Below are 26,514 nucleotides of genomic sequence, written 5' to 3' on the forward strand. Positions count from 1 at the left end.
GACCAAGATCACCTCTGTCAATGTTTTCAGATGTTGAAGACTTTGAGTTTTGTCTGGATGAATTGTTTGATGACAGCAGAGCAGATTCTCCAGATTCGCTTCCTTCGAGCATAGAAAGCAAATCGCTGAGCATGCCTGTGACCACCTATCCACTGCTTTCAACCAGTAGACCTTTGTCTTATGCAGATGTTGTGCGAGGCATTAGGCCTGAGAATCCCGCTGATGCTCCTTGGGGCCACAATACTTCCGAGATGAGAGTGTTATGGCCTTGTTTTGATTTGTTAGAAGATGAGGAGAGCCTTTCTACAACTGAAATTTGGGAATCAGAAATCAGACCATATTCTCCAGAGTCAGTGTTGTCTGAAATTGAACTTAGACCCCTCTCTCCTGACTCTCCTATTCCAGACTTCTCACAGGTCTTTTTTGACGACCATGAGGACCTTTCCAGGCAAAGGTCCTGTACACCAGAATCACTGTTATCAGACTGGGAAGGTACGGATTTGTGTTTGCAAAGCCTGTTTCATGAAAGTAGACCAACGTCTCCTCAGTCGGTCCTTTCAGACTTTGATCTTGACAAGTTGTTTGATGGCAGGGCCTTGTCCCCAGAGTCAGTGTGTTCTGGTTATGATTTTTCACTCCTGAGAGACTGGCTGGCAGATTTTAGAGCATCGTCTCCAGAATCTGTGGCATCCGTTGAGCAGACTTTTGTCCACTATCAGAGTACACATTGTGAGTACTTTTTGGACTATTTTAATGGCAGACCAAGATCACCTCTGTCAATGTTTTCAGATGTTGAAGACTTTGAGTTTTGTCTGGATGAATTGTTTGATGACAGCAGAGCAGAATCTCCAGATTCGCTTCCTTCGAGCATAGAAAGCAAATCGCTGAGCATGCCTGTGACCACCTATCCACTGCTTTCAATCAGTAGACCTTTGTCTTATGCAGATGTTGTGCGAGGCATTAGGCCTGAGAATCCCGCTGATGCTCCTTGGGGCCACAATACTTCCGAGATGAGAGTGTTATGGCCTTGTTTTGATTTGTTAGAAGATGAGGAGAGCCTTTCTACAACCGAAATTTGGGAATCAGAATTCAGACCATATTCTCCAGAGTCAGTGTTGTCTGAAATTGAACTTAGACCCCTCTCTCCTGACTCTCCTATTCCAGACTTCTCACAGGTCTTTTTTGACGACCATGAGGACCTTTCCAGGCAAAGGTCCTGTACACCAGAATCACTGTTTTCAGACTGGGAAGGTACGGATTTGTGTTTGCAAAGCCTGTTTCATGAAAGTAGACCAACGTCTCCTCAGTCGGTCCTTTCAGACTTTGAACTTGACAAGTTGTTTGATAGCAGGGCCTTGTCCCCAGAGTCAGTGTGTTCTGGTTATGATTTTTCACTCCTGAGAGACTGGCTGGCAGATTTTAGAGCATCGTCTCCAGAATCTGTGGCATCCGTTGAGCAGACTTTTGTCCACTATCAGAGTACACATTGTGAGTACTTTTTGGACTATTTTAATGGCAGACCAAGATCACCTCTGTCAATGTTTTCAGATGTTGAAGACTTTGAGTTTTGTCTGGATGAATTGTTTGATGACAGCAGAGCAGATTCTCCAGATTTGCTTCCTTCGAGCATAGGAAGCAATTCGCTGAGCATGCCTGTGACCACCTATCCACTGCTTTCAACCAGTAGACCTTTGTCTTATGCAGATGTTGTGCGAGGCATTAGGCCTGAGAATCCCGCTGATGCTCCTTGGGGCCACAATACTTCCGAGATGAGAGTGTTATGGCCTTGTTTTGATTTGTTAGAAGATGAGGAGAGCCTTTCTACAACCGAAATTTGGGAATCAGAATTCAAACCATATTCCCCAGAGTCAGTGTTGTCTGAAATTGAACTTAGGCCCCTCTCTCCTGACTCTCCTATTCCAGACTTCTCACAGGTCTTTTTTGATGACCATGAGGACCTTTTCAGGCAAAGGTCCTGTACACCAGAATCACTGTTATCAGACTGGGAAGGTACGGATTTGTGTTTGCAAAGCCTGTTTCATGAAAGTAGACCAACGTCTCCTCAGTCGGTCCTTTCAGACTTTGATCTTGACAAGTTGTTTGATGGCAGGGCCTTGTCCCCAGAGTCAGTGTGTTCTGGTTATGATTTTTCACTCCTGAGAGACTGGCTGGCAGATTTTAGAGCATCGTCTCCAGAATCTGTGGCATCCGTTGAGCAGACTTTTGTCCACGATCAGAATACACATTGTGAGTACTTTTTGGATTATTTTAATGGCAGACCAAGATCACCTCTGTCAATGTTTTCAGATGTTGAAGACTTTGAGTTTTGTCTGGATGAATTGTTTGATGACAGCAGAGCAGATTCTCCAGATTCGCTTCCTTCGAGCATAGAAAGCAAATCGCTGAGCATGCCTGTGACCACCTATCCACTGCTTTCAACCAGTAGACCTTTGTCTTATGCAGATGTTGTGCGAGGCATTAGGCCTGAGAATCCCGCTGATGCTCCTTGGGGCCACAATACTTCCGAGATGAGAGTGTTATGGCCTTGTTTTGATTTGTTAGAAGATGAGGAGAGCCTTTCTACAACCGAAATTTGGGAATCAGAATTCAGACCATATTCCCCAGAGTCAGTGTTGTCTGAATTTGAACTTAGACCCCTCTCTCCTGACTCTCCTATTCCAGACTTCTCACAGGTCTTTTTTGACGACCATGAGGACCTTTCCAGGCAAAGGTCCTGTACACCAGAATCACTGTTATCGGACTGGGAAGGTACGGATTTGTGTTTGCAAAGCCTGTTTCATGAAAGTAGACCAACGTCTCCTCAGTCGGTCCTTTCAGACTTTGATCTTGACAAGTTGTTTGATGGCAGGGCCTTGTCCCCAGAGTCAGTGTGTTCTGGTTATGATTTTTCACTCCTGAGAGACTGGCTGGCAGATTTTAGAGCATCGTCTCCAGAATCTGTGGCATCCGTTGAGCAGACTTTTGTCCACTATCAGAGTACACATTGTGAGTACTTTTTGGACTATTTTAATGGCAGACCAAGATCACCTCTGTCAATGTTTTCAGATGTTGAAGACTTTGAGTTTTGTCTGGATGAATTGTTTGATGACAGCAGAGCAGAATCTCCAGATTCGCTTCCTTCGAGCATAGAAAGCAAATCGCTGAGCATGCCTGTGACCACCTATCCACTGCTTTCAATCAGTAGACCTTTCTCTTATGCAGATGTTGTGCGAGGCATTAGGCCTGAGAATCCCGCTGATGCTCCTTGGGGCCACAATACTTCCGAGATGAGAGTGTTATGGCCTTGTTTTGATTTGTTAGAAGATGAGGAGAGCCTTTCTACAACCGAAATTTGGGAATCAGAATTCAGACCATATTCTCCAGAGTCAGTGTTGTCTGAAATTGAACTTAGACCCCTCTCTCCTGACTCTCCTATTCCAGACTTCTCACAGGTCTTTTTTGACGACCATGAGGACCTTTCCAGGCAAAGGTCCTGTACACCAGAATCACTGTTATCAGACTGGGAAGGTACGGATTTGTGTTTGCAAAGCCTGTTTCATGAAAGTAGACCAACGTCTCCTCAGTCGGTCCTTTCAGACTTTGATCTTGACAAGTTGTTTGATGGCAGGGCCTTGTCCCCAGAGTCAGTGTGTTCTGGTTATGATTTTTCACTCCTGAGAGACTGGCTGGCAGATTTTAGAGCATCGTCTCCAGAATCTGTGGCATCCGTTGAGCAGACTTTTGTCCACTATCAGAGTACACATTGTGAGTTCTTTTTAGACTATTTTAATGGCAGACCAAGATCACCTCTGTCAATGTTTTCAGATGTTGAAGACTTTGAGTTTTGTCTGGATGAATTGTTTGATGACAGCAGAGCAGATTCTCCAGATTCGCTTCCTTCAAGCATAGAAAGCAAATCGCTGAGCATGCCTGTGACCACCTATCCACTGCTTTCAACCAGTAGACCTTTGTCTTATGCAGATGTTGTCCGAGGCATTAGGCCTGAGAATCCCTCTGATGCTCCTTGGGGCCACAATACTTCAGAGATGAGAGTGTTATGGCCTTGTTTTGATTTGTTAGAAGATGAGGAGAGCCTTTCTACAACCGAAATTTGGGAATCAGAATTCAGACCATATTCTCCAGAGTCAGTGTTGTCTGAAATTGAACTTAGACCCCTCTCTCCTGACTCTCCTATTCCAGACTTCTCACAGGTCTTTTTTGACGACCATGAGGACCTTTCCAGGCAAAGGTCCTGTACACCAGAATCACTGTTTTCAGACTGGGAAGGTACGGATTTGTGTTTGCAAAGCCTGTTTCATGAAAGTAGACCAACGTCTCCTCAGTCGGTCCTTTCAGACTTTGATCTTGACAAGTTGTTTGATGGCAGGGCCTTGTCCCCAGAGTCAGTGTGTTCTGGTTATGATTTTTCACTCCTGAGAGACTGGCTGGCAGATTTTAGAGCATCGTCTCCAGAATCTGTGGCATCCGTTGAGCAGACTTTTGTCCACTATCAGAGTACACATTGTGAGTACTTTTTAGACTATTTTAATGGCAGACCAAGATCACCTCTGTCAATGTTTTCAGATGTTGAAGACTTTGAGTTTTGTCTGGATGAATTGTTTGATGACAGCAGAGCAGATTCTCCAGATTCGCTTCCTTCGAGCATAGGAAGCAATTCGCTGAGCATGCCTGTGACCACCTATCCACTGCTTTCAACCAGTAGACCTTTGTCTTATGCAGATGTTGTGCGAGGCATTAGGCCTGAGAATCCCGCTGATGCTCCCTGGGGCCACAATACTTCCGAGATGAGAGTGTTATGGCCTTGTTTTGATTTGTTAGAAGATGAGGAGAGCCTTTCTACAACTGAAATTTGGGAATCAGAAATCAGACCATATTCTCCAGAGTCAGTGTTGTCTGAAATTGAACTTAGACCCCTCTCTCCTGACTCTCCTATTCCAGACTTCTCACAGGTCTTTTTTGACGACCATGAGGACCTTTCTAGGCAAAGGTCCTGTACACCAGAATCACTGTTATCAGACTGGGAAGGTACGGATTTGTGTTTGCAAAGCCTGTTTCATGAAAGTAGACCAACGTCTCCTCAGTCGGTCCTTTCAGACTTTGATCTTGACAAGTTGTTTGATAGCAGGGCCTTGTCCCCAGAGTCAGTGTGTTCTGGTTATGATTTTTCACTCCTGAGAGACTGGCTGGCAGATTTTAGAGCATCGTCTCCAGAATCTGTGGCATCCGTTGAGCAGACTTTTGTCCACTATCAGAGTAAACATTGTGAGTACTTTTTGGACTATTTTAATGGCAGACCAAGATCACCTCTGTCAATGTTTTCAGATGTTGAAGACTTTGAGTTTTGTCTGGATGAATTGTTTGATGACAGCAGAGCAGATTCTCCAGATTCGCTTCCTTCGAGCATAGGAAGCAAATCGCTGAGCATGCCTGTGACCACCTATCCACTGCTTTCAACCAGTAGACCTTTGTCTTATGCAGATGTTGTGCGAGGCATTAGGCCTGAGAATCCCGCTGATGCTCCTTGGGGCCACAATACTTCCGAGATGAGAGTGTTATGGCCTTGTTTTGATTTGTTCGAAGATGAGGAGAGCCTTTCTACAACCGAAATTTGGGAATCAGAAATCAGACCATATTCTCCAGAGTCAGTGTTGTCTGAAATTGAACTTAGACCCCTCTCTCCTGACTCTCCTATTCCAGACTTCTCACAGGTCTTTTTTGACGACCATGAGGACCTTTCCAGGCAAAGGTCCTGTACACCAGAATCACTGTTATCAGACTGGGAAGGTACGGATTTGTGTTTGCAAAGCCTGTTTCATGAAAGTAGACCAACGTCTCCTCAGTCGGTCCTTTCAGACTTTGATCTTGACAAGTTGTTTGATGGCAGGGCCTTGTCCCCAGAGTCAGTGTGTTCTGGTTATGATTTTTCACTCCTGAGAGACTTGCTGGCAGATTTTAGAGCATCGTCTCCAGAATCTGTGGCATCCGTTGAGCAGACTTTTGTCCACTATCAGAGTACACATTGTGAGTACTTTTTGGACTATTTTAATGGCAGACCAAGATCACCTCTGTCAATGTTTTCAGATGTTGAAGACTTTGAGTTTTGTCTGGATGAATTGTTCGATGACAGCAGAGCAGATTCTCCAGATTCGCTTCCTTCGAGCATAGGAAGCAAATCGCTGAGCATGCCTGTGACCACCTATCCACTGCTTTCAACCAGTAGACCTTTGTCTTATGCAGATGTTGTGCGAGGCATTAGGCCTGAGAATCCCGCTGATGCTCCTTGGGGCCACAATACTTCCGAGATGAGAGTGTTATGGCCTTGTTTTGATTTGTTAGAAGATGAGGAGAGCCTTTCTACAACCGAAATTTGGGAATCAGAATTTAGACCATACTCTCCAGAGTCAGTGTTGTCTGAAATTGAACTTAGACCCCTCTCTCCTGACTCTCCTATTCCAGACTTCTCACAGGTCTTTTTTGACGACCATGAGGACCTTTCCAGGCAAAGGTCCTGTACACCAGAATCACTGTTATCAGACTGGGAAGGTACGGATTTGTGTTTTGAAAACCTGATTAATGAAAACAGACAAAATATTCCACTCTCTTTTTTAAATTTAAAAATAAATCAACTATTTGATTACCCTGATATGTTGTCCGAGTCAGAGGACCGTTGTTTCTTTCACGATGTCTTCCAAACGAGTGACCGTTCAAAATATTTTAAATCAGAATCACTTAACTCTTTGTCAAAAGTTGACCAAAGCTTGTCTCCTTATACATTTTATCAAATAAAAAGTAAATCCTGTAACTACTTTCTGAACTACAACTCAAAATATAAAGCAGCTTCAGAGTTCTTCACTGCACTCGATGTTGAGACATTAAAGTCTTGCACTGTGAAGACGCAGGAGGACTCAAGACCAATTGTCCTTGTTTCAACTTCACATGTTCAACCCCCCATTTTTAATTTAATGGAATTAAATCCATTATCATCGGTTTTAATCAATAACAGTTCTGAACAACAACTGTGCATTGAAAATCAAGATGAACCTTTATCCAATTCCCTTCAGACAGTTTCCCTGGAACAGAACATCATAAGACAACAATGTCTAAAAAATCTAATGTCACATGTGTATGACCCCATTTACAAAGGAGGTTGTCCTTGTTGTCTCATACCTTCAAACATAGATTAGATATTTAAAACTTTTTAAGCCAAAATATTTCATAATCAGAATACACACCAAAGTTAGTATACCTATGTTTCTTTTGCAATTTATCTGACTTTTTTTTTTTTTTTTTTTACTTTTTGTTTCTTTTATTTATTAATTCGCTTATGAACAGTCTAACTAAATAAACTAATTGACAGATTTTAATGACATTTTCAGAAAATATCCGAAACTGGATTACGAACACCTAATTAGATTTTGGGGATTACTTGGGTTAATTTACTGAGTTTGAATCAGTTTTGAAAATATAAAAATCCCTATCTCTCATCATTGGTGAAATTTCAGAAATTCACAATTCGGTTCATAATTGACCAATGGTTATTAATGGTTATTGACTCTGAAATTTAGAGGTGGTTCCTATTAGGAATGTAATGGTAGGAAAATGTCACACCGCGGTTATAGTGACCAAAATTATCACGGTTATCTGTGTACCGCATGTTTTTTTTAAATGTCTTGAAAATGTTGAAAAAACACTGATAAATTGAAATAATTTCACCAAGATTTAAATTTAAATAGATTTATTATATATTAAAGTCTTAACACTAACAACCTGAACAAAACACTGCAAAGTTAACATTAACTAAGTCGAAAAAACTGCAAAATAAACAATAAATACAGTAAATAAAGACGTGCGCAACATTAACAATAATCACAGTAAAAATATATATAAAAACAGTGCATAATAAACATTAGATAGATTTTAACTCTTGTGAGGAAACAAAAAAGTACTAATAAATAAATAAAAAAAACATAATTACACAAAACAAGTCAAAACAAAGTAAGATACAATTATAAGGTAGATATAAGCTGTAGTGACAGATTATTCTGACTGCTCCTTTTTAATTATTTATGTCATATAAAGATGCATGAGAATAGCATTAATGTCACCCAATTTCCTCTCAGGGATCATGGTTTACTGAATCGGAGCAGAAGCCTACACGCTTCACTAGCCAAACAGGATTGGCAGATTGAGAAAAATGCTTCTGAGGTCTGCAGATAGAGGTTGCATCCCTTAAATATTATGAAATAGAACCTACAATTTTTCAGACTTTGCAATCCCTGGCATCAATGGTGTTAGCAACAACAAAAGAACAGCTTCTCTCACCGATCTTCTGTAGCACTGATGAGATGTTGTTTAAACACTCAGCAGGTAAAGATGATTCAAGCTGACCATGTTTCCAATGCCGCTGCGCTTCTTGAAAAACGGACAGAGTTTCACAGGCACAGCAAAGTTAAACGGGCTCTGGTGGCTCTGTATTTAGGAGTCAGTGATGATTTGCGTAGTTTTTTGGCAGTTTAGACGCTGTTTGTGTTGGATTAGAGGGTGTTTAATGCAGCCAGGATGGGAGGGGGAGGGCGGTGCAACTAATGAGCGGTCCCCAGAAACATTTTACCCAAAAATAAACGTTCCACACCGTGGTTATCGACCGCGGCGGTTACCATGGTAATTAAAACATAAACGGTAATCTTCACCGTCGGGAATTTTACCGTGGTTTACCGTGATACCGGTAATCGTTACATCCCTAGTTCCTATGTCTTTTATCTGAATCAGACCCAGGATTTTCATTGGTGAATAACTTACTCAACAAATATCATAAATTACAAACAATTCTCAACGACATGTATGTATTTAAGTAGCAAGCGCTTCTTTAACTTCCAGTTGTAGTCATGTAAAGTGCAGGTTCTTGGCTCTTTATTGACTTTTCCTAAATATATTTATAGGCCCTTTTAGCTGAAAAGCTAGAGAAGTGAGTAGAAGACCACAAACTCTGCAGGACATCACAAAAATGTTTTTCAGTTTTTAATGCAAATATGTACAGTATTCAGTCAGATCACTTGGCACTACTGAAAATTTTATCCAAGTTAGAATTAAAAAAAAAAATTGTCCTATTTGAAAAAAAATATTTATATTTGTGTGTGTAAACCAAACGAACTGAAGGGAATATGAGGTTTATTTCTAAAGAACAATATGTTAGTCCTGTTAAGAAGTACTTACCTGCTGTAAACTATAAAATGTAAACTGTTATTCACTCTTTTTTTACGTAGGGTTGGGCTGACATTTCTAAGCACCACTAGCTGTATCATGCTAACTTTAACCAAAAATCCTGTGACACTCGAAAGTCGACTTAAGAAATGCTCCATTGGGGTGTTGTTCTTATCACCACAAAATATTTAGACCTGACCATGAAGAAAATTATTATCTATATTAGCTTACTTATTGTCCCATCAAAAATGTATGGATTCGCACATGCTGTGCTTCTGGCAGAGGCTTACCATGATGACATGAAAGAAACAAAAACTTGATGGCCCCTTCTGTTTGAGCTGAAAAGGACGTACTCTGAAAAACAATTGAAGAAGAAAAAATAAGTAATTCGTAAAAGCAGAGACAGAAAGAATGAGGAAAAAGCTCCTTTGTCGGTAAGACAGCACAAGCGCTTGCTTACGAGTGAATGTAGTGCTGATTTTAAATAATGGCCAAGTAGTAGCAGCTTCTACTAATGACAAAAAATTGTTTGCTGTCTTGCTCTGGCATGTGTGCTATAAACATGTGGAATGATCAACTACTAGAGGGACATTTATACAATTAAAAAACAATAGTGGAAAAACTATAAACCCAAATAATATTATGGGACAGATTATTGTTTGATACCATTCTGATTGTTCTACTTGATTGTTGTCTTATAGTGTCATTAATTATGTCTTAATGCAACATACAGAATAACTGCCTCTGTAATTTTGCACTGCTATTCTATCTTGTCTATTTGTGAATCCAGGTAAAATGGCTGAAGGTGCTTTTTATCTGTGCAAGTTGAGCAGGTTACATTACCAGTGGTATCCTGTTGTTAACACTAGTAAAAAGTAGGCTAAGGTTATGGTTTGTTCGACATGTGCATTGCATTTTCCCTTTTGTCTTTTGGTTGAGCGTTCTGTACTTCATTCACACCCAAATCATTCATTTGGGCCCTTTGTTCATGTGATATGATCATTTCAGTCTGTCCATGTTATTTATATATGATTATTTGTTTTCACTTAATATTTTTGACTACAGTCATTGGAATATTTTTTATATACACCTTTAACTATAAAATAAAATTTTTAATTTGTGGGCTTCAAATGAATTTTTTTTGGACTAAAAATATTTAATTTTTAAAAAATAACAAATGCATGGTTTATTGACTATGATTTAAACCAGCTGCAAATGACCTATTTATTTTCCAACTCCATTGTATTATTTCTTTCAGATCTCAACTGCAACATCTACAAAATCTCTATCACAATCTTCAAATGTTTTTAGAAAGGTTCAAGTGTTTCAAACAGAGGTGCCTCCTTCCCCAAGCACACATTTCATTCAAAAACTAGAATTACCTCCCTTGGATGCTGTTGGCACTTGTGCAATGACACTGACCAAAGAACCTGGCTTGCGAAATGAATGTTCTTTGACCGAACAATCTGAAGGTTCTGGCTCTGTGACTGTGTCTCCAGAGAGACAAGATATCCTCACTCATGTGTCCTCAAAGCCTAGAACAAAATCACCAGAACTTCCCTCTCTGCAACTTCTGTCAGATTTGGACAAGTTGAAACTAGACACAATTGACCCTCCAGTTCAAATGTTGATAAATCAAAGGTTTAAATACAATCAAAATAGCAATTTTAAAGACGAGTTATATGAGGATGAATGCCCTAAAAAAAATACCTGTCCTTCCCCACGTTTACACCCTTCAAAAGAAATCAGAAATACAGGATTCACAGGGTTGACACACTTTCAGATGTCTATTCAAGTTGAACCGGAAGCGACCTCTGTGTCTCCTGATGTAGCAAGAACTTTAAGCTGCCACATTCATCGGGACAATTCTGTATTACCTTTTGAGTTGCCTTCAATCCTCAAATCTCCTCAAGAAAATTGTGAAGAAACAGGAACATTACAAAGTTTAGGTTTTTATCTTGACATGTATGAGTCAACAAACCATTTGGAAACTGCTCTTGATACATGTCCTTCAGTGGCTACAAACAGTCAGTCCAACATAGTAGATCTGACCAATGAAGAAAACCACAGAGCAGGAATTCTTCAAAATCAAGAAGGACACAAACAACTTTCTGTATTTGATGACTCAGAAGAAACATTTACAATGAGTTACCAAGATCAACTACTGCAAAAACATGATGCAATACAACTTGAAACAAACCACTGTGATGAGGTTTCTCCTCAGTTTCTCTCTGATTTCACTTCTGAGACAATAACAACTATAAAACATTTTAGCTTTGAGGAACCGATGCCATGCACCTCCTCAGAGGACTTTGAGACATCCTCAGATAAGCAAAGCCTGAAGTATGATGGACATTATTCAGATGACTATAACAGCCATTTGGACTTTCAATATGTAGCCCCTAAATCTAATTCTGTCAGCCCTAAACCTGGGATGACCTCATCCACCTCACTTGAGGGTTATGATACACCTTCAGGGAAAGCGGATGTGTATTCACTAGCTGGCCACACACCCATTACTTCTGAATCTTTTGGAGGGGTTTGCAATGGACCAGAGAGTCCAACTTTTGAAAACTCGGACCAGGAGAATTACTTTGACTGCAAACAAGCTTCATCTGATTTTTCAGAGACTGATCATGATGAGCCTGAGACACATGCTTTCTCAGGTCAACGTAAGCTTTCTGTTCAAGGGTCAGAAATGGGAAAATTGAAAGTTTTGCTGTCTTCTGGAAGTGAAGACTATGAAGATGCTTCTTTTGTCCATGAGCATTTTGATTACAGCAAAAACAAAGACTTACTAAACAAGTCACAGGCTTCAGATGAAGAATTCTACTTATGTGAAACTTCACATCAGCCTTGTGTCTATGACACTGGAACATTCGATGATAATAATAAATCACTGGCAAGGGTAAGATGAGATTTGGTGTGACCCTGCTAACTTGTTTCTGAATCTGAGCCGAACCAGTCAGTGTTTGCATTGAGGAGCAATAACTGCTAATCCAGCCTCTCGAGCTTATGAATGGAATCTAAACCTGCACAGAAATGTTTTGTGTTTTTTTCTAAAAAAGCATGTCAGTTTGATACTTTTGTTATTAACATTATTGACAAATGCAACATACTTCTATAATTTATCAACAATAAGTACATGAACGGTCTGGAAATTAAAGGCACGGGATCTTTTTGTGTTTTTAATTTACAATGCCATGTCGTACTTTCAATTTGTCATTATTTAACATGGGAAGGTGCAACGTTTTGCTTGCCTTTGGTTTTGTTTGCAATTAATCATTGTAAACCCACACATTTTGACATATTATGTTACTTGGTTAGGAGATCACCGCAGAACTCAGATCAATGTCAGAAAGTTCAGACGATGAATTTTTGACCACCAGAATAGTACGAAGAAGAATTGTCATTCAGGTATCCCTCTGAGCATGAGTGGTTGTGTTACTAACTGGCATGGTTATAACTGCGTGGAACTTGAGCTTAAAGGCACACCGTGAACTTTTTGACCTAAAGAGTTGACCCAAGAGTTATTTTAAATGATTCCTCAGGCCAATATACAGCGCTTGACAGTATTAATGCTCCGAGCGGGGCTTCCCTCTTGAAATACCGCCCATGTAAGTTTGGAGAGACGGACTGTCTTTGGCCAAGTCATGTGACCTGGAGAATGTATCACTTTATGGCAGTTACGTGACCACAGGCTCAGATATACTCATTGGGCTGAGGCTTTTGCTACTATTTTTCTGCCTGTTTGACTCCTGGTCATGGCCGAGGCAAGAAAAAAGTTCAAAACTGCTTCTGAGGCGGCTATAAAAACGTCGCCGAGACCTAGCCCCCTCCGCCGACCCAATCCTGGCCTCTGCACCGACCCCCGGCGAAGGAGACGGACAATGGTGGCGAGGCCAGGTAGTAGGGGGCAGCGCCACCGACACAGCGAGAAGGGCCGGGCGTCCAGCGGCGGGGAGAGGAGGGTGGCCAGCCCTTAGAGCCAATCCTTATCCCAAAGTTACAGGTCAACTACTGTCTGCATACACAATCAAAAGACAAGGGAGGCTGGCCCAACCGACTGTTAGTGGATTTTTGCAACAGTGCTGCGGCGCTTGTGGCCACTAGGGGCGCTTGATGTGAAAGTTACAGGTCTAGTGCCCCTAGTGGCCAAAACATACACAGTGTGCCTTTAAATAGTCATCAAAAATATTTTGCTCTTTAACCAATGTAATTTAAAGGGAAAAAGGTTTGTTGATTAGTTAACATGCTAGTTATTTTGTTTTCCTGACTTAACCTGCTGAAAATATTTGACACTAATGTGAGTTCCTATTTGCTGGGTTTTTTACCAAACTATAAGCTTGTTTCATTGAATTGCTTATTTTCTAAAATGCACAGCACACATCCTGTTTTCTCTGGAATAAGTGGAGAATCATGCTTATTCAAAATATAAGATGGTGTTAGTAATTCTGAGTTTTGTTTGTCTTTGTGTTTTCAGAGTGATGAACTGGTTGATCTTCCTGCTGAGTCAGTCACAGAAGAAAAGTACAAGGATGAAAATGGCCATGTAGTTGTCAAAAAGGTAACTTATATGTTTCCTGCATGTAATATACTGCTGCAGTGTTGTTTGTCTGCAATAACCGTTTGTTTACACTATACATACTTCCGTCATTTGTTCTTTTTTTTTTAATTACATTTTCATACAATCACCAAACAGCAACAACACAATAGCTCACATATAACTTAATACACCTTCATTCAAGTCCAAACCTATGTCAGTCCTTAATAATAAGTATATAAAGTATCAGTCAAAATGATATACATCATACGTACAGACTTCTGGGAGTTATAGTCAATAACAGATGAGGCTGACTTTGGGAGTCCCTGCAAAAGAGTTAATGATAGTGTGGGTCCGACATATTGTAGTAATCTGTTATTCTTAATAAACTTCCTGCCCTCAGGTCACACGAAAAATTATTCGAAAGTATGTGTCAGCGGATGGCGTCGAGCATGAAGGGCCATCATCCCATGGAACTTCTGAGGGGACCATCGCAGCGGCAGATGGAGCTGGTTACTCCAAGGTGTTCAAGCGAACGGTACTCAGGAGTGAGGGCGACCACACGGAGGTGTGTGTGTGTGATGTGTGTAAATGTGGGCTTTTCTCCAGCCACCAAGTCTCCTTCTTATTGCTAGTTGTTAACAATATAAAACAATGTAATCCTATCCAGGTGACATTTGCTGAATGTGAGGGTTCGTCGTCATCCAGGCAGGAGGTACCTGATGGTTGTCGGATCAGCCACACAGAAAAGATAACAGTGGTGGATGGTGTAAGGACAGTGACACACCAAGGAGATCCATCTCTGGCCTCCGATCTCCCTTCAGCTCATAGTGACTTTAAAGAGGTTTGTTGAGTCTACAATCATCATTTATTGATGCAAACTGAGCCAATTAAGTACATGTTAGTAATAAAAACACTGAGATAAAAATTAGACGATTATTGCCTATTCAAGTGTATTCCACCAGTTTTACCATGTACATCCTTTTCTTCCTCTCGTGCTAACAGGCACTTGGTTATATTAATGATTGTAGCAGAGCAGAGCTCCCCCATGTGGTAGAAAAAGAGATCATCAGTGAGGATGGAACTGTTGTCCAGAGGTGTGTGGATGATGGGGGTGACCAGATATTTATGTGTCCTTTTGGTGTGAAGTTGTAGAGAGTTTTTCAACAGTTTAAAAAAAAAAATTATATGTAACAAACTAATAAAATTGAATGTAATAATAATCATAATAATAAATGCCAAACCATAGTCATAATAATGTTGACGTTTTGATATAAACCTTGTGCTGTGATGGAGAAGGATTTGCTCTTTAAACACATCTTATTCTGGTTAAGTGTGACCAATAAAACACAATATACCGTGTTTACTTATACACTAACTTTTGATGTATGACTATCACACTTTTTTGTGTACTGTAGTTGTAGTTGAAGTTGTAAATACAGTACACCGTGTTTAGCTAAACGCTAATTTCCAACCGTAGTCCCTTGGTGCAGGGGGTAGAAGCAGAGTGTAGCAACATAATGTGTTGGGTTACTTACAGGCAGAATGTATTAATAGACTCTTGCATTTGTAGGTTTCAAATTAAATCTGAAATTAATTGAACTAATTTGAAAATTTAAATCTTCACAACCATGAAAACAGGAACAAACAGGTCAGAAAATGGATGGATGGATGGAGATTTTAATCCTTTAGGAACAGTTTTTGGATGAAATCTACCGCTGAGATGCTTTGGATAGGCTAAACATGTGTCGCTCTGTTACATGTGGTTTATACAGATTTTCAAGCACATTTGCAAGTTTGTTTGACATGATTTTTGTACTAACATGTCTAACAACAGCTGTGCCATCTAATCTTTGCCTGATTTCTGAGTAGGCAGGGCTTTGTTTTCGAAAACTTGACATGTTTTCTGCTTCACCCTCAGGGCCCACATGCGTAAAGGTCAAACCCTCAGCCAAGCAGTGTTGAAGGAAGCTGGCCAGCCTGAACAAGTCCTTGTAGAGCAAAAGGACATCCCAAGAGAAGTGTCTGAGCCCAGTGACCTCCGACGGCATCTCCACCATTTCTTTCACCACTACTACGATGAGGAGGACAAAGTGGAGGAGAAAGAGTAGAAATTGGACTAACATTCTCCCCCAACTTCCCTGCTCTGCCAATGCTAAAATCTCTCCTAATCCTATGCATTAGCCTCATGCAATCCCAGAGTGCACCGCTGCACCTCAAAGATACCAAGGTCTTCCCAATTACGTCCCTGGAAGTTGACCCTTTGTTGTGTTTTCTACCCTTAATGAAGAGTTTTTGTCAAGATAATCTTTTCATTTTCTCTTGTTGTTTAGCCTTTTTTGTGACCAAAGAAAGTCCTCTGGTGTTTTCTTGATTTCTTTAACTGTGACCGACAGAGTTCTTGTTATTCTCCGTTTTCATCCTGTGGTAAACCCTAGAACAACTCAAAATAACTGAGAAATACTTATCACACCAACCAACTGACAGTCCTGAAGGGAAAGATTTAAAACTGCCTGTTCTGCTCTCAGAGTAGGTGCTCAGACTCATTTACAGTATATCACATTGCACTGCTTTTTACACGTAAAGTTTCTTGGAGGATTGTGACTCATCTCTCTGCTTTATTATTCAGGTGGAAAAGATGTCACAGAAAATCTGACTGTACTGACACTGAATTTAATCGCTGATTCGCCGCTGTTGTGTTTCGTGTCCATGTGTAATCCGTCTTTAACTATATCGTATCTATACTCTTAGAACACCGACATCTGTAGCCTAGCAAATAGTAGTCACTCATTTGAAGTAGAACAGGCATGACTAATCAAAAATATGTCAGTCGGATTCTGGCTTCGACTGCTTTGTCCGATTGTCCTTCAACCTTGTCTCTGTCCTTGTTCCCCTATTTATTTTTGGCTTAACCTTCATTCATATTAGTTTACACTGTGTGAATGCTGAGTTGTACATGTGTGACTGACTTTCCTTGCATGTGTAGCATTAAATGTGTACGAACAGGAGTCATTTTAAACTTGATTTTTGAAGAATATTGTAGATTTTAGTTAACACTTGAGAATTAAGATTTTATTTTATTTTTTTTTTAAAAAAAACTTAGACTTTAATAACATGGGAACAAATTCATCACGGTTGTTAGAATCTGAAATCTGCGATAAGGTGATCAGGAAACAAACCTCGTGTTTTTCTTTTTCACTCTGAGAGGGAAATCAAATGTTGGCTGTGGTGTGATAAGTTACCGAGTTGTGTGTGTGTGTGTGTGTCTTCTTTTTTTTTTGTCGACGAAGAAAAGTTATGTTAATTTTACAAAAACAGTATTTGTACTCCTGAATGTCAGAGGAAAGACTTTCAAGCTTCTTGTGCACAGTATATGAGATACAGTATGTGTGTCTCACATTAACAGATAAGCAGAGGCAGGTAGAGTGCTTACATATATGTTAGCCCTCAGCTCAGAGCATCACTATCATATGTATCATGTATTTATTCCACTTCACTGTTTATTTTGTGATTCAGGAAAGTGTAAAATGGAAATTTGGACATGGTTCACTGTGACAGGTATGCTTTTAATTTGAAAAATCAGCATCCCTTTTCTGTGATGATAGCAGTTATATTCATATATATATATCGCATTTAGTACTAGGCCAAATTATAAAGGCATGAATGACTGTATCAACATGACAACAACTAAATGGCTGCAGTGTATTTATGGCTGGTAGAAAATAAACATCTACATTATCAAACATACAGTGGGGCATCTGCTTGTCATTAAGTCAATCAGAATCAGAATTCCTTTATTAATCCCAGGGGGAAATTGCTTTTGTTACAGCCACTTTATGAAAACTAAAATCACAAATAAAAGAATAAAACGTTTAACAAAGAAAGAAAAAATAAACATTAAGTGTATAATTAAGTAAAAGATTTAAAAATAAGGATCAGTTTTGATATTTCAAGAACAATTTAAAGTTGAATACCTGACATTTTTTGCAAATACTGATATATAATGTTTCATACATTTTAAAGAAGGGGCGTACCGTGTCGTAGTGGCCAACACATCCACCTCACAGCAAGAAGGTCTTGGGTTCTAGCCCTGGGGTGGGTGGTCACTTGAGTCCTTGTGCGGAGTTTACATGTTCTCCCTGTGCTTTTGTGGGTTTTCTCTCTCTACTCAAGCCTTCTCCCACAATCCAAGCATGACCGTTAGGTTGACTGGAGTCTCCAGATTTCCCGTAGGAGTGAGTGTGAGTGGTTGTCTCTGTATTTTGAAATACATGTTCATGAATAATAAATGAGAACACTCAAACCTCCGGCAAGCGCCAAATCCTTTTTGCCAGATACTGGCAGTTATGTGGATCAGTGATCCTGCTCATGGTACCATGATCATTCACACTGCAAAAGCTTGAAGACATTTCTAACCCTTATTATTAACGACACAGTGAGTTGAAAAGTATGAATCCCTATTTTCTTTGGAACGCTCAAACCAGATATGATCTGTGTGAAACTCAGTGGGTTAATTGAGGAACCAACCCGACATAAATGAGTGAAGTTTCATAAAGATCGGTCAATTAGAAAGTGAGATGTGAATGTTTGCCAATAATGAGAGGATTTTTCAATATTTGAAACTAATCCATAATCTGTATATTGATCCGCATCAACTCCAAAATTTTATGGAATCTTCCATGCCCTAAGGTCTATCTAAGTGCTTTTTATGTAATCATGCTAACAATCATAAATAAATAAACACCAGTGACAGAGGTAATAACGTCTTTCACTAATATATTCGCAGTAACATCTTTGGATCAACTAACTGCAGAGGGGCAGTTTTACAGTACAGCATAGGGAGTGAAAACCTCTAGTCTCAATGATAGAGTCCAATTTGGTCAATTGAAAAATAAAAAATCTGAAAAGTAAAATTTAAAGCTTTTGAAGAACAGGTTTGGAAAGGTAAAAGCACCTTCCTATGGTCTACTGTGGGAAATGTCTTTTTATTCAGGCACTTAAAAAACCAAACTAAACAACTTTATCTTCTCCCAACAAGAGTCTAATAATGATGTCCAATTCTAATCATGTCATGTTATCTGTAACCACTGTTTAAATATTGGCTTCTTATCTCACAATATACAAAAATCCATAAATCTACCATCAACACAGAATAAGTTCAAACACCTTCAGTAACACTTTAGGATTTATTTAATTCTTAAACATGTTAAGCCATCCATTGCCATGCTGGCAACAGGTACACACCTTAAGGAGTGGTGCATTGCATTGACATCATACGTTTCATCAAAAAAAGAAATGTTTATCATATTTTCTTCTTTCAACCCCCCCCCCCACACCACCAAAAAAACAGAACAAAAAACAGACTAAACCAATTGAAGAGAGAATACAGTGTGGAGGATGAAGACACGTCTATTATCCTGTATAAGCTTGGAAAGAATCACTAATAGTCGTGGAAGACGTCCCAGTATTTACACACTCCACAGTCGGACTTAGACACTCCAGTGTGAATGTTCCCATCTGTTGTTGTCTTTCTAGTTATAGGAGCACTGAGATGAATTATTCCAACCATCTGGCTATTGATTCCACAGACGAGTTTCCTTGTTCCGTCTTCATAGTCAAACACTTTCTCTATGCAAATGGTGACACGTTGCTATGACAACAGAAACCGTACACACAGTCATACAATACAAGTACAAACATTATGAAAAATGAGCTCGATTTTGTCTGTTTTACATACAAAACGTTGACAGACGGGGGATGAAGTGGAGTGGGGGGGAGGGGGGGTGGTGGTGGTGGGGGGGGTTGATTCAGCCACCAGGGGTTTAAAGGTTCCTCACGTATCGATATGAGATTATGATATTTGCACGGGATGTTAATTGTTTTTTACAAGAGGTCAGTGATACCGGAGGACGTCTGAAACATTTGGGACGGGACCGATGCACAGCAGTAACAAACAAGTCAGTGATGGACGAAGTCAACTGAAGATATAATAGTTTCATATGCTCTTAGTCACAATTTTACCCAGCCCTCCCATGCACTACACAATAGTCTTGAGTTTCATATATTACACATATGCTACATTCTCTTAGTTGTTATTTTACTGATATAAAGGCAAACATATCTCAATGCAAAGGGTAAGCGGCTCCGCTTTTCTTTACATTTTAAATTAGTACTATAGATTGAAATCTGACCATTTAAACAGTATGACTTAGCTCATTGCAAACATAAATGGAGCTCATAAACTAGATTTTACGAAAACTTTTTAAGTCCTCTGATAGCAAGAATAGCAATTTTTCTTTTTTTTTTTTGATTAACAATCACAATGTATATATACATCACCAGAACTAAAGCAAGCTCAAATTTTAAACATTCTGATCCTCCAAATAATTTTGATTTTTGCACACACACACATGAACACACATAAAAATACAGAGCTAACTTCTGGGAAAGGTTACAGTAGGAGGTTAATAAACAACTCTATTTTTTATATTTAAAATGCATACCAAAACATCTTAGAAAACAACCAAAAAAAATGTTCTCCATATGCTTCATTTTATAATGTCCAAATATGGTGTGCAGCCACCCAGCGGTGGTTTTAAATGATGTCCATTAACAAAATGCCATAACAGTAAAATGCAATACTTGTGTCCTGTGCGATGTCATATCCTTAGACGGGTCAAAGGTCAGAGCAGTCATGGGTTGGCTAGTTGACTGCCCTATTGGATTCTCATGATGGGATTTCTCTTTACTTATTGGTATTTTCGAACCATATGTTCAAACTCCCATTAACTGTAACAAAAAAAAAAAGACGTTATAAATGAATAGCAACAAAAAAAACAATACAAAGTAATACATGTTTTTTAATGTGTTTCGATTTCTTTTTTTCTTTTTTTTGTTGCATTTTACTAAATGTTTAAATGAATATAATGTGCAACATAAACTCTGTTGCAGGTGTATATTTTTTGTATACATACAAAATACACAGAGGGCTTATGTCAACAAAAGAGGAACAAAGATTAACAAGCAAAAGAGTAATTTAAGCAAAATTAATCATTTTTATTTATTTATTCATGATGTGGTCAAATTGACCTTGGCATTCTAATGCATATGAGCATTGAGAATAGATGATCTACTTCTCCATTAAATCTCCGAAACTCTTAGCAAGTCGAAAACAACCTTGGGGCCATGACTCCATGTGAGGTTGCCTGGTTTTAAAATGGGGTCGTCTGAAATGTCTAGTAATAGATAAAAATTGCTTATTATTATTTTTACATTTTGCTTTTAGGTAAGTTCATGGTTTGCATAAAGATGGAATGATAACGTCGTGCGACAAAATATCACAATATTAAAACATCACAAGACATATCGCCGAGGGTACGAGGGAGTGGGATGGGGGTCACATAGTAAAAATATCTTTAGGTTATTTACATAAGCCTGGTTCTATGAGTAATATGAAGGAGATGTCTCACTATGGGATGCAACCTCTGTCTGCATTCCTCAGAGGAATTTTTTCAATATGCCAATCCCGATTGGCCGGTGAAGCTTGTCAGTCCACGAGGGACCCTCCCACCGCCTATAAAAGGAGGACACGGACAGACGCGCACCATTCAAAATAAGCACCTCTTCTCCTCGTTTGAGCTAGAGGGGTTGTCTGGTGAGACATCTCACTCATATTACTCATAGAACCGGGGTTATATACATAACCTAAAGTTCTATTTCATAATATTTTGTGAGATGTCTCACTATGGGTTATGGAAACTCCCATATTGCAGACATGCTTATCGAGTGGCACCAGCCCTCAGGGCATGATCACATCATGACAGTAAAACCACCCGTGCTACGCACGGGGCGGGAACGTCCAGCATGTAAAAGCGGACAAACATGAGGGGCGAGGTCCAATTCGCTGCCACACAGATGTCCTTGACAGACACTCCCCTGAACAAAGCCCAGGATGTGGCAAGACCCCGAGTTGAGTGTGCACGCACACCAACAGGCGACTGCAGACCCTGTCTTGAGTAAGCCAAAGCAATAGCCTCCAACACCCAGTGTGACAGGCGTTGCTTAGTAACAGGCTTCCCCTTGCGGGTATTGGCCCAGGAGACGAACAGCTGATCGCTTCTCCTGAGGTGGTCTGGAGATGGGGAAGAGCCTGTGTGCTCCCAAAGTCATTTCAAATCAACTGATCTGCCGGTTTAGGCAGATCAGTTGATTTGAAATGACTGTTGTAAATTGCGCTATACAAATAAAGTTGAATTGAATTGAATTGGATGCTGACTCGTCGGTTTGTCCTCAAAACCAACGTGACAGGCGGCGATCGCCGCCAAATACTCTTTCACAGTGGAAAAGGCTTTGTTTTTGTTAATCAGGTCCTGCAGAAATGACAAAATCACTCCTACCGGGCACTGACAAGGCACCATCCTTCAAATATCCTCCACTTACAATCATAAAGAGATCTAGTGGAGGAGGCTCAAGCATTCTGTATGGTGGAAATTACACTCTGTGATAATCCCACGGCTGACAGATTGAGACACCCAAGGGCCAAGCCCACAGCACCAGACGGTCTGGGCTTGGGTGAAAAATTGTGCCCCTCTCCTGTGACAGCAGGTCCCTGAGCAGAGCGAGCTGCCAGGTACGAGCACACAGCAGCTGGTAAATCTCCTTTGGGGACCAGAAAGTACCTGGAGTAGAACCCCTCCCGAGACCGAGCGGGAGGGACCACCGAGATTGCTCCCCTGTGCAACAGGGAGGCAATCTCCTCCTGTAACGAGAGTGCAGCGGCCGCATAGGTCCTACAGGACAGGTCCGATTGAAGACGGTCCGTTCTGGACGGCAACATGGGCCTCCATGGAGATAATGCAGGCTGTCGTGGGAGCAGGTGAGCCGCAATGAGGGGCTCCACCGGCGGCATTTGAAGCAGTCCGAGGCTCTCCATCGCCTCACAGTCGAGGAATGCGGCACCTGCCACCAGGATTTTTACGGTAAACGAACGGTCCTTCCAGGGACGCGCTACTTCAACAAGCAGCTCAGGCAAGACGGGAAGGATTTGTGTCGGAGCGCCCTTGGAAAAGGAGAGCTTTTTCCCTTCGTAGCGGGACCTGGTGGTTTCAGTCACAATGGCAGGCCACTGAATGGAGCCCTCCATTTCCACCTGAGAGGCTGCAAAGGCGGAAGGAAGCCCGCCTCGAGCCGGGGTGATAAATGTTTCATCTTCATTGTACACACCCGAACCCAGAGGGTCAGAGGAGTCTTCATCAAACTCTCCACAGTCTATAACGAGGATTTATTTATTTATTTATTCAGTTTATTTCCGACATGGTTGCATTCACAGAAGTTTTCTTTTTCTCTTTTTTTTTTTTTTTTTGTACATGCCGAAAAAGGAGACGAGAGAAGCAGGTTGCTTATCCGAGTCCCGTCCCCTATTTTGAACACAGAAAATTTACAACAGAGCTCGTCTCTCTGGTCAAACATTCTTTGGTTCTGAACACAATTTCATTTCGTTTCTTTCTTTTTTTTTTTTGTCCTTTTTTGTGTAGGATTTATTCTCATCTGTAGTCAGTGTTGTCTTCTTTTTTTTTTTTTTTTTTTTTTTATTTTTCCTCTCCATCGTTGTTCGTGTTGTCCTTCTTCCCCGTAGATTTCATTCCCAAACATTGTTTGTGTTCCTCCAGTTCAACTCGTGAAGTGGGGAGACAGCCGCCAGATCACGCTGGGTACTGCAGCTGGAGCCCTGAGCAGCCGTAGTTTACATCAGCGCAGCCTCTTCTTCACATGCTTTGGTGGGGACGCCGTGAAGAGGGAGGAAGGGGTCCTGCTCGGACAGATTCACCTGGCGTGGCAGCCTCCCGTGGAGGCTCCGACTGCCATTCGGGCATGTTCCAGACCCAGGCAGTTGAAGCAGTCCTTGTGTTTGTCTTTGCTGGAAATTTTTCCACCACATGGACAAAGGTAAGCCCCGAAGCATCCCGCTCCCTTGGTGAGAGGGTTCTTGGCTTCCATCACCACATGACGCATTTAGGGAGAGCAGGTGGCTTAGCTTGCACTACCACAAGGTGGCTAACACAGGTGCTAGCAGGCCAACATGTGCTGGAACGTCCCAGACGTCGCGGACAGCGTTGGTTTTCAGAACGGCAGCTGGTTCACTTGCGTCCGAAGCTCGGATACCGTGGTATCTAGAGCTGGAGCCGGGCTGCACACTTTCATGAGAGCCCAGAGGAAGGACAAGTCCGCACAAGCCCGTAGGCGCTGAGAGCAGTGGGACCAAGACGAGAGTGAGGTGTGCTGAGGACAGTTTGCACGGGCTTATAGCAGGGCTGAGAGAGCCGCTGGAGGCCAACGTGCGCTGAAGCGGCAGCGTTGGAGGGAGCAGTCAGTCAGAGCTGAGGCTAAGAGGTTCAGTACCTTTCGGTAGTGAAGGACAGCAGTCACCAAGCAGAGTAAGGTAATAGCTGTGTTTTCTTTCCCACTTCTCGACCTGTTGTGGTCTAAAGCAGGCGCTAGTTCTGCCAGCGTCTGTCGACTGGAAAACAAATCTGCCTGTGGACAGTTAAACATAAAAATGCGAGATAGCTGACAGGAGAAAAGCTTTTTGAATGGTGCGTGTCTGTCCCTGGGAGGGTCCCTAGCAGACTGATGCGCTTCCCCGGCCAATCATAATTGGCAGATTGAAAAAATACTTTTAAGGAATCGCATCCCATATTGAGACATCTCACAAAACATTATTAAATAGAACCACATTATCAACTACACATCAGATTGTTATGTTTTTATAGTTTATTTATTAATTGTTTTTAAGTTTCCTATTGTTTCTTTTGTGTGTATTATTGAAAAACGTAACTTCAGTGTTGTGATTTATGTTAGGCATAAAAGCATTTTTGCTTCTGCCTGTTTCAGTCTTGTTATATATTTTTAAATTATGATTTATTTTTTAAAGATTCATGAAAAGCATGGTTATTTTTTAAACAGGATTTTCTGTTCTTTTTTTCTTTCACAAAATTATTATTATTATATCCTTTTGTTATCGTGAGTCAATTATAGTCTATCAAATCGCATTGTAAATTTAGTGTATCGTATTTACCAGCATGCACACTTTTCAGAAAGTGCCAAATAACAATCAATTTTTAGGTTTTTGTGCAATATAGCACCATTTGTAGCTAATTATTCCACAAGCATCTTACATTTTCATCTTGTGCACTGGCTTTTACTTACTCGCTGTATAGTGACACTAGTAACCTTCCAGTTGCACCATTATTTCACTTACTGGGAGGGGATGCTGGGCGAACCAGAGCGATGGAAGTGGATATTCTGCCACTTCCCGTCTCGGCGTTGCCAAACGCGGGTCTCCTCTGACTGCATGGTGCGGGGTAGGCCACCGCCGTCCATGTACTGGGTCAGACGAATGTAAGCAATACATGCTGCACTTTCCCCAATGAGATGCACATGTGGATTCAGGAGGATTGTGTGCACTGGCTTATTTCCTTTGGAAAGGGCTGTAATAGATACATATTAGTGAGGTTATGTGTAGTGTTAAACATTAAAGACTCTCAGTTTTTGTACGTAAATCCAGCTTTAAAGCTTTATATTTATATATACATAGTGTGAAAACTCAGCTTAGAATAAAAACCAGTGAAAATAAATGGACACACCTGCTAAGCAATTGAGGTTTCTGGGACAGATCTGGTATTCCTGAACTATTTTTATCTCTACTGAGAGCCTTCTGTAGCCACTACTTGTGAGTGATTTTTTATTTAAATTGTTTTTTTTTAGAAGATTTGTCCCTGTCCTTCTTGCACAAAGGCAAACAAACTGTTAACTGATTGAAATAAATTGGGAAAGACTAATATAATTTGGTCTCTTATCATCAATGAATTTCTTATATTGACTGTTTCTAATTACAAATGTGAAAATAGAGGTCAAGGTTTGCTTTTGGCAGTCAGATAGATGGATGGGAATTTTATAGCAACCTTTCTTACAATAAAGACAAAAATACATGCCAACAAAAGTATTCCATTTATGTTGATTTTGTGACATTTATTGCAATTTTTGTGTGCATGAGAAGACAATGCAGAACTTAAAACAGTGATTTTCTGATGGTGCAGTTAAAAACTGTAATGATAGCCAATAGCTTCATCAGTAAACTAAAATAAAATAACAGATGATGCACAGCCTGCTCATCTAGGCAAATTCAAGTTTATTTTGTATGCTTATTTAACTTCTATAAATTACCCGCACCACAAAGCTATACAAAATCAGGGCCATAAATATTTAGACATTCAGCTTTTATTTGAGTGCATTTACTTCCAAATCACAGAAGCTATCAGTGGGTGGAAATGAAAGCCTATTAAATGCTCTTATCTAAAAAGAAGGTTTGTCCACTCAGTCTTTGACCCTTCGATTTTAAAAGAACAAGTGGAAAAACACAGAATGTTGATATTTTTTCCAGTATACTATGGTAAAATGGTGAATGGACTTGATTTATAAAGCGCTTTTATGCCCACACTGAAGTAGTCCCAATATCATCTCATTCACCCATTCACACACCAATGGGACTGAGCTGCCATGCAAAGCACTGGTCAACCACTGGGAGCAACTTAGGGTTCAGTGTCTTGCCCAAGGACACTTGGACACATTGACAGGTATCGACTGGGATCAAACCCCGAACCTCTCGATCAGATGGCGAGGCACGGTCATTGTTCAGCTGTACATGGATGGTAGTTGCTGGCCAATTATGACCTTTACAGCATTCGTCTTCT

General features: G+C 40.6%; 2 protein-coding genes across 16 annotated transcripts in view; one reads left to right on the forward strand and one right to left on the reverse strand.

Moving 5' to 3' along the window:
* The first annotated feature begins 3,966 nt into the window (after nt 1–3,966).
* Nucleotides 3,967–17,512, forward strand: LOC114481223 (uncharacterized). Of its 5 annotated transcripts, XM_028475911.1 has the most exons (8): nt 7,311–9,656; nt 10,481–12,130; nt 12,550–12,639; nt 13,706–13,789; nt 14,169–14,333; nt 14,436–14,609; nt 14,771–14,862; nt 15,687–17,512. In XM_028475911.1, the coding sequence occupies exons 2-8, from the start codon at nt 10,634–10,636 to the stop codon at nt 15,874–15,876; spliced, it is 2,292 nt and encodes a 763-aa protein (XP_028331712.1). In that variant the 5' UTR covers nt 7,311–9,656; nt 10,481–10,633; the 3' UTR covers nt 15,877–17,512. The 5 variants fall into 5 exon arrangements, 4 of the variants coding, with proteins under 4 accessions (XP_028331712.1, XP_028331792.1, XP_028331875.1 ...); XM_028475991.1 differs by lacking the exon at nt 12,550–12,639; XM_028476074.1 differs by lacking the exon at nt 14,771–14,862 and having other exon boundaries at nt 7,315–9,656; nt 15,687–15,834.
* Nucleotides 17,513–18,932: 1,420 nt separating this feature from the next.
* The window catches only part of camk2d2 (calcium/calmodulin-dependent protein kinase (CaM kinase) II delta 2), a 46,079-nt gene continuing 38,497 nt past the window's right edge, over nt 18,933–26,514 (reverse strand). For 10 of the 11 annotated variants that reach the window (XM_028476622.1, XM_028476543.1, XM_028476463.1 and 7 more), the window contains 2 exons: nt 25,023–25,251; nt 18,933–20,554 (listed from right to left, as the gene is read on the reverse strand). In XM_028476622.1, coding sequence (XP_028332423.1) covers nt 20,551–20,554; nt 25,023–25,251 — 233 coding nt within the window. In that variant the 3' untranslated portion in view covers nt 18,933–20,550. Of the gene's footprint in view, nt 20,555–25,018; nt 25,252–26,514 lie in introns of those variants that run through there. The other variant, XM_028476375.1, reaches the window with a different exon arrangement.

The sequence above is a fragment of the Gouania willdenowi genome, chromosome 1 (assembly GCF_900634775.1).
Source record: "Gouania willdenowi chromosome 1, fGouWil2.1, whole genome shotgun sequence".
NCBI lineage: Eukaryota > Metazoa > Chordata > Actinopteri > Blenniiformes > Gobiesocidae > Gouania > Gouania willdenowi.